Source organism: Astatotilapia calliptera, chromosome 8 (assembly GCF_964374335.1).
Source record: "Astatotilapia calliptera chromosome 8, fAstCal68.1, whole genome shotgun sequence".
NCBI lineage: Eukaryota > Metazoa > Chordata > Actinopteri > Cichliformes > Cichlidae > Astatotilapia > Astatotilapia calliptera.
Window position 1 is genome coordinate 7861185 of NC_137429.1, and position 13255 is coordinate 7874439.

The 13255-nt window shown below is 41.1% G+C and overlaps 2 protein-coding genes across 7 annotated transcripts in view; one reads left to right on the forward strand and one right to left on the reverse strand.

The window, feature by feature from the left end:
* sdk2b (sidekick cell adhesion molecule 2b) overlaps positions 1–6403 on the reverse strand; it is a 276275-nt gene extending 269872 nt beyond the window's left edge. For all 6 annotated transcript variants that reach the window (XM_026178235.2, XM_026178230.2, XM_026178233.2 and 3 more), the window contains exon 1: positions 5478–6403. In XM_026178235.2, coding sequence (XP_026034020.2) covers positions 5478–5616 — 139 coding nt within the window. In that variant the 5' untranslated portion in view covers positions 5617–6403. The remainder of the gene's footprint in view (positions 1–5477) is intronic.
* On the forward strand, positions 5882–8613 carry LOC145430369 (uncharacterized). The gene is made up of 4 exons (XM_080305395.1): positions 5882–6020; positions 6130–6408; positions 6962–7048; positions 8361–8613. Exons 1-4 carry the CDS (start codon positions 6015–6017, stop codon positions 8442–8444), a joined length of 456 nt encoding a protein of 151 aa, XP_080161521.1. The 5' UTR covers positions 5882–6014; the 3' UTR covers positions 8445–8613.
* Positions 8614–13255: the final 4642 nt, after the last annotated feature.

Here is a 13255-nt window from a genome sequence, read left to right on the forward strand (position 1 = left end):
AAAACAAGGTGGAATGCCCTACTGTAAATCCTTCAATCCATTCGCAGTGCATAAACCTTGTTCATGCCGAGGCTTTATTGTTCCAGCTCACACACAGTAGATCGAAAGGAGCACAGGCTTCAAAAGGAAAAAAAAAGCCAACCCCAAAAAAACACTGTAGTGTTCTTTCTGAAAAGCCAAGTACAATAAACATGTAAGCTATCAGTGTTCTCCACACCGTACATCAAAGGGTAAATACTAACACCTGTAAATAAAGGTGCACAAAACGCACAAGCTCAGCTTTTACAAATACATTCTTCAAACCACCTTCAACTTCTGCTGTGCATGAAAATGTGCACCCACAAACACGGGGAACAAATGGAGCAATAATTTCTGTGCAGGTATTCTAACTTGGCCAAGTGCAAAGCAGAATGATCAAAGAAGAACATGTCAGAGAAAAAAAAAAGACAGTCAGCAGTGCTGGTTTAATCCAGTATAGTCACTGCCCCAATTAGACTATATGACTGAACAATGAAGCCAACTCATCATCACTACTAAAGCCAAAAGGGAGAAGAGTACACCCTCTGTTTTTTGGATTCACAAAAATATTCAAATTGCTTTCAGTCATTCAGCAATGACCCTTGTCTCTCTCAGTGTATACTGACAATTCCCAGCTGGTCTGGGTGGCCTCTTTTCCCATTCCCAGAAGCCAAATTAATAACCATGCAAAGACAAATAGGACAGCCATGGCAAACAGACTCCTTTGTGCCATGTTCCAGGCAGTGGGCAAAATGACAGCGGCTTAAAGAGACTATTTGTGAATTAGGCTACTACATCATTGCCTCAGTTTGTTCTGGTCAAACTGTCTGGACTGCACAGCACTTAGAATAGCATAATCTGAAATTTCCAATTTTCCAATAAAATGCCTCTTTTTGAGGTTACATAGCTATTTCCAAGAGAGAAGCTGGTTGAAATTTTAGGATTTAACTTCTTACAATGTTCCATGAACTAAAAATGAAAAAAGGGAGAGCATCTGGCATGCCAATGGGGGAATTTAGGGAAGCAATCACAGAACAGAAAGTTGTGAAATGGTATCGATTATTCCTTGCTATTGTTACTTTGCAGCACCCTGTAGGAAGTGAGCCACTGTTGGTGGCTCCATATTTATGCCACCTCTCTTCACGTTAAACTCTCATCCTTTCTTTCCCATCTAAGCGCATCAATTTTTACACTATTTTGTCACAAAGATCAAACAGCAGACGACCATAATCAGGATCATTTTCCTCCTCTTCCTATTCTTCTCCCTCCGCGATGATTCTCCGGGGAAGTTACAGTTCATGTTCTGTTGGTTCTACATCATGAAGAATTGTTCATCCTAATTAAATAATTCATTGTGCAATTTAAAGAACAGCCTCCGACTCAAGCAAAAGCACCACTTGTGAGCAATACAAGTTTACAGAAAACTTCTCACGTTGATAGTGTGCAGAGATTGTTTCTTTATATTTCTCTTTGAAGTGTTTTTTTAAACATATATCTAAGCAATTAGTACGCTCTGTCATAAATTTTCAAAGACTATGTGTGGCAATTTGATAACATAGTCCCACTCTTAACCTTTTTGGCTGTATGGTACTGCAAAATTGGGCCAAGATCAATAAATAAAAGTCCCACTTCAAAAAGCTCTGAAAGTGCTATCCAGAGAGAAAAACAGAAGGTCTTTAGTTACACCTCTCTCTTAGACTTGCCACTACTAGAGACCTTCGGTGGGTAGTTTTGTTTTATTGAATGTAGCGCACTGAAACTCTAGACATCCCTCTGAGAAATCTATCACTGGACTTTGACCATGAGTTTTCTTGCCAGCCCTGAATACTAAAAGCGATATGTTGTGACCTTTTGCCAAAGTGCTGGCTGCAGGGATCTACGACAGCCTCGCTTTTTTTCCTCTCCTTCCCTTTGAAAATCATTTCACAGGGCACAGCTGCTACAAGGAAACAGAGATCCCCAGTCTGTCAATTAAGATGAGTGACAAATCAGGACATTTGTAGTCTGGAGACATTCTCTCAACCCCTCTGTCTCCACAAATCATTCTCAGTCCAATCTCAGTTGATTCTTTTTTTTTTTTTGGCTTAGCTCAATTCACTTACTTCAGCTTTGTTCAAATCCATAACAATAAGTTTCAGTAATCCTACAAAGAACATGTGTACTTGCTACTAATAAAGAATGTGATACACAAAAGACCAAAGGTGACTGTAAAGGGTAACAGGAAATAGATTAATAGTCTTGGTTTAAAGTGTCCCTTGCTCACTATACACAGTGTTTCAGGCACTTGCAGTCGGAGGTTTATCTCCAAAGGGGCTGGAAATTACCTTCTCAAGTGTGGGCAAATAAAACACACAATGACCATTTAGTGGAAAAGATGAGTCACATCAAGGTAACAAAAATGCAAAAACCTCTATCTCAACATTTCTCCCTTGAAAATGCAGCTTTTACTTTCATCGAAACAAGTCAAGAGCTTTCCCCAAAAGGCAACCATCTCCTTTCATTCACACAATTTCAATCAACTTTCCTCTAAGATTGAAAATGGAGATGACGCACTGCACTTCTATGATTGTGTCAAGATTCATGTCCAATACATTAAGCTACAAACACACCACAGCTCTAAAAATGTTGTGGCTGATTCCTGCGCCATGTCCTAGTAGCGCCACGCACCCTGTCATAACCACGCTTACTAATGTTAATCTGAGTGCCACTCCTCTGACAGAATGAAATCCTGAAGTCCCTGCGAAGCTCCTCGAGTTGAGCTGTAGCTAGTCAACATAATCTGCAGACGTTGAGTGACGCCGATGTGTCTGTGCCAAACATGACATTCCAATAGAGTCCTCCCCTGCTGCTCAAAGCTCCAAAATAGACATGTTAGAAATGACAAAACCAGCAGGCGAGCCCAGCATTGTCTCGGCATGACCTCAGTAAGCGAATGAGAGTGAACAGTGGGGACAGACCAGACAGCTCTTATAACTGTCACTTTAAACACAATATCCAGACTGAGTTTGCAGAAAGGCTTTTTTATTCAATTTCAAGACAAGAGTGTGCTTATGTGTCAGTAACCAAAAATAAAGTGTTTAAAAGTTAAAGGGTCTTTGTTTAAACCACGGAATACTTTCCTATTTTGGATAAATCAGAACTACTCATGGACTAAATGCAAGTTTTTTGCCATCAGTTTAATCCTGATGTACATCATTTAATAATGAGACATTTTTTTACTCTTTTCCCTGCCACACAATGACGATGAGTGACAATGTATGAAATAAAAGGACCGAAGAAGATCCCTCTTTGCTCACCAAGCCCTAAAGCAAGACTTCATAGCACTTTGGTCTGATGAAGGCTGTTCTCCCATCGTTAAAAAGCTGTTTTAGCAGACTGGTCATTAAAATATGGCAAGCACTGGCTGACATGTCCATCCAGAGGCAGGCTACTTGCCTCATCATGTTCTTTAATCATCGGGTGGAAAGAGAGCATCCCACACTGGGGTCACTTTCAACGAGCTGCACTCTGAATGGTCTGAAGAGAGTCCAATTAAATCCTACATTTTCTGACCCAAGAGTGACTATGTGATGGAATCTGAGAGCTGCTGCTGGATGGATTGAGCAGAAAGAGAGTGAGAGTGATTGCAAGCCTTCATCCCCAACATACATAGTCACATGCATGCATAATTTCTGTATGCATCAGTGCATAACCACAGAAAAACTCGCAAAACATTCTCCCCGGGCCACCTCTGTAAATAATGTGTTCTTATTTAACTTGCTTGGTTAAATAAGCATTCAGAAGGAAAGAAAGAAGAGTGGGGCAAAGCATCTAGAATCAGATACAAACAGCAGGAGAGAAGCAGTTATAGAAAACGAGAAAGCAACAATGTCAGGACTCTTAATCCCTAGGACACATGAGTTATCAATCTGTTGTAAATGTCAAACGCGGGGATATGCCCCTGTGAACGATGGATATCTGCCTTGTTTGTTTGTGTGTGCACATTTTTTTTAAATTCATCTTTCCTACATTGTATTATTGAGTAAGCCCCACAAGAGCTTAGAGTCTATCTTGAGCGGCAATACTCTCTCTTCATAGAGCCATCAGTACCTGAATCCCAACAACCTGAGCGGAGGTGGTGCAGCAGAGGAAGGCAAAGAATGAGAAGATTGTCATCCTGAGACTGTCACAGTCTCCTGATCCATGTTCAGAGTACATATGTTTGAACATATATACTCTGAACATGCCTGAATGAGAGGTCAAAGAGACACAGTACAAGAGTTCCACTTTGTGCAGTGTGTGATGAAGCTTTGAAGTGTGAAGAAAGAGGACAACCCTCAGTCAAGTTCATCATGTTTCCATTTTCATTTTCTAGCAATTTTCCAGGCTCTACTTCAGCGAGGAACCCCTGGAGCAACAGCAAGGACCCATGGTGCAAACTCCTGACCCCACTAAATGTGCGTTTGAATCAAAGTGACAGTAATGTACACGTTAATCTCCCGGAGCAACTAGGTTTTCTTTTAGAATAGTTAAAAAAAAAAAAAAGCAACCGACTTTAGCATAACAGCATAAAAAATAAAACACCCTGCAGCTCTGTGATAGGTGGATAAAAATGAAAGGAAGAATGCCTGAGGTTACAGTAGACTCCCTTTCTGGGGACCGAGTCTCCACAGAAATATTACAGGAGATCTTGTGGGATTATTGCGCTGAGAATTTGACTCATGAAAAACAGATAATAAAAAAAAAAGAAGATAAACGCCACCGATTCCCTGTGAACTGCCACACTTGGCTGGTGCTTCCCTCCGCTCAGGCTGCATAATTCTCAGAAAACCAATTAATTTTCAACATTTGATACTTTACCTCTCTGTGCCCGCTCTAATCGTTGCATTTCAATATGTATGTATTTGTTTGCCGCGCTTGTTTGCCGTGCAAAGTTTAGTTTCCTGCGGGTAAGAGTGATTAATTATTTTGTACTTATTAATCAGCTTAACGTTTTAACAGCTTGGCTCGTAATGGCACGTGACATCAGAGGGGCTCATTATACATGTTCAAACTGTAAAACAAAAAAACAGCAGTAAAAAAAAAGAAATAAATAAGAGTATTCGTTAAAACGGTCTTTTTTTGAAAACTTGAGAAACCTTAAAATGTGTCTCATTAGATTCTAGATTTAACCCACATCGGTGTGGATGAACTCAATGAAGTTTGATATACGTTAAGTGTGGGGGGAAACTAAGCCTATTTTAAATGTTTATTAAACGTGAGAGTGGTGCCACATTTAACAGAGCTCAGCATCTCACTGATGTGAAGCCTAATGAGAAAATTGTGGGCTACGTGCAAAAGGATGAAGACTGCAAAACTCCGGTGCCACACCACACCGGAAAGGGTTCCATGTTAACATCTAACACAGCAGGTAGCTACAAACACCAATGGGCCGGTGTGATCGGTTCATCGGTACAGTAGCGATCCAACACTCTTCTTACCTTGAGGTTGTGCGCAGTGGATGAGTAAGGAAAAAAATAAAATCCATGCGACGCGCCACATCGATCTGTTAAAGGAGTCCTCAAACATGGTCCCAAACCTGGAGGACTGGACAACAAGTGCCCGGTGAGCTTTAAGCATGCCGTAGTGGCCGAGTCCCGCCGTGGCTGTGGTGCCGTTCGCCTGCTGCTTGATTCGCTCTGTCAGGAGGACCTGCGACCACTAAAGTCGAGCAGAGCGCACCGACCTCGGAGCGCAAAACCAAGCCTCTGCCGTAGCCTGTGGCGACCGGAGAAATTCGGTCAAACTGTGTGTTTGTTTTACAGTCTAAGTTCGCTGCAGTTCCACGAGCCTCGTTGATGGTAAAATATTTTCGTAGGAGTACCGAAACAGAGCGCGTTTGTTTATCTGAAGGATGCAACTCAATTAGATGAATCCAGGTTAAGTCCAAGTACAGTCTGTCTCTTGCTGCACCTGTAAGAAGGAAAGCTGCACCTCATAGAACACCTTTCCCCACTTACACGTCGTGCGTCCTTGAGATGCTGGTTTGTTCTTTTTCTTCGTCTTCTTCTCTTTACTTAACTTCCTCCTTCGCCTTGTCCCCGGCGGAGTGCTTAGGTGTTTTTGTTCTTTCTCTTTTCTTCTTCTCCAAAGCACAGAACAGACTTTTCCTCGAATCCTTTCCTTTCTGAAGAGGAGCGCCACAAATGGAGCACACCCCCCGTAAAGTTCCTCCCCAGAGCGCACCGTCAAGGTCGCCAATTTGCTTTGACAGGAGCGGAGAAGAACTACAGCAGTTCGCTGAGCGGAGAATGGGGGGCGGTGGGGAGAGAAACTTGCATGCAGTCACAGGATGAGAGTGGGAGCCGTGCCGTAGAGGAAAGCCCGGTTGCCGGTGCCTCGGATGAGGACGAGTCCCGGGTTCTTCGTGAGGTAACGCTGGGATCTGATGCTTCAGCAGCAGCGCAGCGCATGATGCCACCATGCGGCCATGCGCAAAAACACATCTCCTGTTACAATACAGCCAAGCACATGGTTTCAGGAGAGGATTTTATTGCTTTCCACATTACACAAAGGTGGAATGAATATAGTCCTTTGTTAAAATGATTTAAGGAGCATGCGTCCGGCTTGTGCTGCCAAGAATGTAGTGGTTCTTAGGGTGCCTGTGGAGAAATCACTATGATATTTCTGCGGGGATTTATAGGCTAATGTGTCTGAGTTTACTGACCTTGTAGTACTTTTTATCCCCCGTGGTATCATTAGAGGGATTTATATTTTGGCTGCATTTTAATACTTTGAGCTATGATACTGTATGTTTTTGTAGCACTTTCTGTATTGCTCTTTTCCTTTTTTCGCTGAGGCTACAGGATGTAATTCTCGATGCTATTTGAGGTGCATGGCATGAATATAAAAGGCGCAAATGGGTGTGCTAAGTCGTTACACAGCCAAGACTGAAACTGCTGCACGTTATCTTCTCTGTGTGTAGGAGAAGGAGGAAGACAAGGAGGAGGAGGAGGCTGTGAGAAGAGAATCGTTGGAAGACAGAAGGAGGAAGAGCAGAGAAGGGTGGTTGGTGAGCAAATGTTTCCAAAATGACAGTATCACTAAAGTGGAAGTCAAGGAAGAGAATGAGAGAGCCTGACTGAGCAAATGTTCATGTCCTGAAAATGACAGTGCCTTGCAAGGAGAAAACAGGAGTGCTTAGTGTTTGTAATGGTTTTTTTTTTTTGTTGTTGTTTTAACAAATGACGAGGCCCATCTAAGCCACCACAGGGCAGCTTGGAAATAATGCACCATGATAATAGCTTCTGCTATTTCCGCACAAGAGTTTCAGCTTCCTTTTGGCTTTCTCCTTCTTATTCAAAAATGCGATACCTTGCACAAAGTTAATAATAGGAGAGTTACCATCATGAAAATCAAGATGGAGTGCTTCCCTGGCCAGCCTTAGGGCATCTCAGAAAACCAGTTATGATTTTTCAAGTATTTACTGTGACTGAACTCAGCAAGAGGGTAATTTTGAAAATCCCTGGACACAGTATTTTGAGCCATAGCTTTCTGCAGACAAGTGGTAATCCGTGTGTGTGTGTGTCCACCCCACACCCCTCCTTTCCCTGCAGATGCCAACAATGCCAGGTGTTAGCTCCTGGAGTTGTTGAGCAATGGCTAGCTGTGATTCACAGGTGCTAAAGTAGCTTAGTGCAAGCTGTACTCACTTCAGAATGAGACATGTTATTTTTAACTAGCCCACGTAGTAACCATGCAACTGGTAATGATGATCAAGAGTTAGTCGCGTGCAGTAATTTCAAGTTATACCAATGTTTAAAACACACAGTTAAATGGCATTTTTGAAAAAAGGAGTTAAGAGAGTTAGAAAAGAATCAAAAATGTGAAGTAAGTGGAGAAAATGCATTCAATTTTCTCTAAATGACCAAAATGGTATCATTGCAAGTTCTCAAATGTGTGTGTGTGTGTGTGTGTGTGTGTGTGTGTACATGTTTAGACAGCTTTGTGAGGACAGAAAATTGGCATGCTACTATACTTGTGGGGACCAACAGTCACTTATGGGGGAAAAATGCCTGTCTCCACAAGTTAGAAGGCATTTTTGAGGCTCAAAGTGTGGTTTTACTCTCAGGGTTACAATTAAGTATGGTTAGGTTTAGGCTGAGGGTTACGATAAGGCATTCATTTTTGATGGTTAGGGTTAGGGTAAGCGGCTTGGGAAGCATTATGTCAATGCAATGTCCTCACTAAGATATGAAAACAAGTGTGTGTGTGTGTGTGTGTGTGTGTGTGTGTGTGTGTGTGTGTGTGTGTGTGTGTGTGTGTGTGTGTGTGTCTTACCATTGTTCCTCACAACTGATTTTCATTCATTTTTTGTTTTGCAGAATGATTGGACATTATTTCAAGTGATGAAATGCATGATTTGGAGCAAAATGCCTTTAAAACACATAAAAAAAAACCAATGGTAAGTTTTGGGTTATTTTTGGTGATGTGTTCACACCTTTTGCTCCACAGCTTATCAAAGAGCACATTTTTGTTACCTATTTCAAAATGAACCTTTGAGTGTGAAGTGCAGCATTGACCACTCTTTTCATTTCATTTCAATCAACAAAATAAAAGACAGGCTCTAAGCTAAAATTTCCACCTCTCTTTTCGGAGGCCTTAAGGAGAGCAACACATTAAAAGAAAAAAAGAGATGGAGAGACATCTTTGAATGACAAAATACATTGCTGTTTGCTCAGACCAAAAGTCTGACTGGCAGTTCTGACTTTCACCTGCATTTGGTAAGAACTTGAAAAGCATGACTACATATAGATGGGAAAAAAACACAGCAAAAGCTTAAAAAGTGAAGTGATATCAGAGGAATTTTCTATTATGCCCAGATGGAAAGCGAGAGAGGTCAGAAAACCAAGAGGAAGATAGGCTGGAGGGAAGACTCTTGAATGCTTCAGAAAGGTCCCTGAACTCCACCTCCTCCTCCACACACACACACAAACATTTCCTACTCTGCTGTCCTGATATAGAACTAACCGATATAGAACTAACCCCAGTGATAACTGGAGAGTACTACTGGATTCATTAACCTCCAACAACATTTTCGTATGGGATAATATAGCTTGTAAAATGATGACACGTAAGAAAAAAAAAAGTAGAGCAGCAGATCCAGGTCTTTAAAGGGTTTACAACTATTTATCAAACATTTCTCACACCATTAATATTTCTCTGTCAGTTAGAGCTTGGATAGGCATCAAAGGAATATGGATTTTCTTAACCAAAAGGAAAGCTCCATCCTCTCCTGCACCACTCTGGCCAGTCTTGCTAGAGGTTTAATGAACTGGAACGAGTGGGGGATAATGGGAATGCAAGCACAGCGGGAGACCAATGGGGTGATGAGTGGTTCTTATTACCTGTGAGGCCAATTACAATAAAGATCTGTCAAAATGTCCCTTTGACAGAGGAAGGCCCTGCTGACCATCTGAACCACCCCAGTCAAAGAAACACACTATAGAGAACAGAATAGTTTAGATGAATTATTATGTTCATTTAGGTTCAGGCCAGTTAAAGTCTTGGAATCTTTAGGAACTTGCCTATAAGCAGTCTTAGTCGTACTCAAACTGCATGTCGGGTTTTGTTTTTTGTTTTTTGACACACACGCACACACAGAGTATATAAATGTTTTAATGAGTTCAGAGATGAAATTCATATGCATGTACCACCTACCGCAGTCAAACAACCTTGCAGTCTAATTACTGTTCTCATAGAATAATGACATCCTGGGCTCACTATGCTTAATAAATAAACTGCTACCCTTGAGTGAAATTTTCATTCGTACATTACTGCAAAGGTTGTGATATCTATCTATCACATTTACAAGGCAAGACGTGGAGGCAAAAAGGGTAACATTGCATTGCATTTCTTAAAAACAACTAATATTTGAAAAAAATGTCATTCTAATTTATGTAAGAACCTTTAATCATAGGCATCTTCGCAGATGGAGAGGAGTAAAAGAAAAGAAATCCAATAGTATTCATTAGTGAGAGAGAGAGATCATTCAAAAAGCTGTTTGTGTGAGACAGATGGTCAATATGGAAAAGAAATATGTAAAGCAGAGCTGTGCCAACCTTGGCAAAGGAAGGCTTGCAACGCAAAAAGAAAGGTAAAAAACGTAGGTGTGGAACTTGTGGAAGAGAGAAAAAAGAAGCAGAGAACTGTCTCAGGCAAAGAAGTGGTTTGAGGTACAAACACAAGGAACAGGTGAGGTGTGTTAACAAAATATTAGTCTGTTTGTTGTTTTTGATTTTTCTGCTTATAAATTAATATCTCCTGCCTCACAGGAAATACACCACCTCCCCTTCCCTGCACTGCTTCATATCTTCCACATCTACTAAAATGCCTGAATGTTTTGTGGTTTTCTTGCTTAGTTTATGGATATAATCACGCAGCACCCGTGAAAAGATTGCAGTTGACTGCATCAGCCTCTGATTCACATATGTGCTTTGCTCCCTTTCTCACTCTCACGCTCTCAAGAGAGTAAGCTCTGACTAACACCAGTTTACATGGTTGGTTCACCCAAAATCTCCCCCTAAAGATAGCATGCCTTAGAGTATAATGTCATCTACCTTTATTTAAAAATATATAGAATATGGTTGTATTCACATCAGCTTTGCAAATAACCTTGTAGCAGTTGCTACACTTAAGAATAAAAAAGTACCTTGTTGAGCAAACTTTGTGGGGGGTTTTTTGTTTGTGTTTTGTTTTGCTTTTTGCAATCCCCACAGAGAGGGCAGTGGACTTTTTAACCAGATTGTTTAAAATAATCTTTATAGTGAGAGGATGTCTGAGGAATAGAGTACTATACAATAGTCTATTGGTTCCAGTATTCAAGAACAAAGGTTTTGTGCAGAGGTGTAGCAAATGGGGGATAAAATTGATGAGGCATGCCATAAAGATGTGTGAAGGAGTTGTTGAAGCTGGGTTAAAAAGAGAGGTGGCGATCAGTGAGCAGCTGTATGGATTCATGCTGATACAGAGCACTACAGATATGGTGTCTGCTTTAAGTGTAGATAGAGAAGTATAGAGAAGGTCAGAAAGAGTTGCACTGTGTCTTTGTGGATTGAGAAAGTATGTGATTGGGTGCCAAAAGAGATCAAGGTAGAGGTGGGATTACATCGGGGACTGGCTCTGAGTGCCTTCTTGTCTGCAGTGGTGATAGACAGGTTGACAGATGAGGTCAAGCAAGAGTCTCATTGACTAAGTGATTATGATGTTTGCAGATGACATTGTGATCTGTAATAAGAGTAGAGTGCAGATGGAAGTGAGAGTCTGAGAGTCAGGAGATGTGGAGGTATGTTCTGGAGAGGAGAGGAATAAAAGTCAGTAGAAACAAGATATAATTTGTGTGTGAGTGAGACAGGTGGAAAAGTGAGCATGCAAGGAGTAGAGGTAATGAAGATAGAAAAGTTTAAATGCCAGGTGAAGGCGAGAGTATAGACAAGGTGGAGTAGGTGAAGACGAGTATCTGGGGTGATTTGTGACAGAAAGGTAGCAAGCAAGAGTGAAAGAGAAGATTTACAAGATGGTATCGAGACAAGATTAGACAGGAATATGCCAGACAGCTCAGGTTGAGCAGTTTGGAGGCAAAGTCAGAGAGGCAAGGCTGAGATGGTTCAAACATGTGAAGAGGAGGGACATACTGGACAAAGGATGCTGAATATGGAGCTGCCAGGGAGGACGATAGGATAAGGGATAAGGTAAGATGGAGGGAGATGAGCTGCGGTGGCGGCTCCTAGCGGGGGAAAAAGAAGATGTACAATAAACATTGTCAGTGAATGCTGTTCATCCTGTGGATCCAAAATAATGGTCCACCCTTTTTCAGAAGTGGATATTGAAACCTTGAAAGTAACCCATCTTTTACAAGGACTGCATGCTTATTAACCACGGTTGACACGCATTAGTCTGGTTGCCATCTTGACTTGAGCTCATTTTAAACATAAAATGTATACATGTTGTTGAATATATGCTGTTAAGAATTGCAAGAACACATTAATCACTTCAGAATGTTCAGAAAAACAATCATTACATATGTCACAGAGGCACAGCACCCATGTATTTTTGTTTCAGTTTCATTACGGGCTTACTAAAATTAATATAACAGAACTTTGCTAAATGTAGCCATTTAAATGTTCATCTTTTTGGGGGTTTGGTTCAGTTCTATCCAAACTCTCATTATTACCCAAACCTTCTGTATAAAACATGCACTGTATTGAACAGATTCCAAACACTGACACCATCTGTGTCTTCGTCCTTATATGCCAACTCTTCTATAATGTCGAATCTGATCACATGAACTTATATTTATATATGAAAAATACAGTACTACCCAAAAAATAACCACATGGCTACACTGACGTGTGTCTTTGGAGCATATTGGATCAAACATCAGTCAATGCTGAGCTATAATTGGTGAAAACATAAAACCTTGGGCACCTACATCAGATAAAGCATTGATGTTTTTCCACCCACTGATATGTGTTTAGGTCAATGCATGTGTCACTGAGCCTGGAGCCAGAAAAGGCACTCGCTGCCCAGCTCTCCTGCAATGGCAGTATCCTACTCTGGACTCCATGATGGAGTCTTGACCCACACACCCCCACAGTGTTGAAGGCAGTGGAGGGCACTCAGCTGCTGGAGTTTTATTTCAGTTTTCCTTCTCTGACCTGAGAGGGCCCGTTGTCAGATGATAAGGTGTCCTAAAAGAGAAAATTTGCATGAGGTTTTCTTTGAAGAACATTTTACTTCCTTTTTTTAAAAATATATTTGCTGTGAGTAAGTCTTCACTGAGATCCGTTGGTCAGGCACTTTTTTTGTTTTGGAATTTTTGAATTCATATTTTAACTTTTTAAGGTTTTCCACATGTTGATGCACTATTTTTGTACCCTATCTTGTAATCATGCCTACTTGTCCTCATGGCCAGCGTGTGCCACCTATTCATGCAGCTACTACCTTTTCAAATTCATCCTTTGACGTGGCCATGTCATCTTTTAATAGCTTGCGGAGGGATTGTTTTCTTCTCTGCACCTCAGAGGAGATAATGGCAGCATGTCAGAAAGTCAAGGAGCAAGGACACATGATGGATTCAGTGTTGGATCCAGCAATTCTTGTGTGGCAATCTTGCATTAATTATATATTTTTTGTCATTTATTATATACTTTAGCTGAAGCGTAGCATACACAGTGTAGCGTGGGGGTATGATCGAAGTTAATGATGAAAAACATGTAAC

Coding starts and splice junctions, on each gene's coding strand:
- LOC145430369 (XM_080305395.1), top strand. Junction 6,409..6,961: donor AGTCCCGGGTTCTTCGTGAG/GTAACGCTGGGA, acceptor CTCTGTGTGTAG/GAGAAGGAGGAAGACAAGGA. Junction 7,049..8,360: donor AGAGCAGAGAAGGGTGGTTG/GTGAGCAAATGT, acceptor TTTGTTTTGCAG/AATGATTGGACATTATTTCA.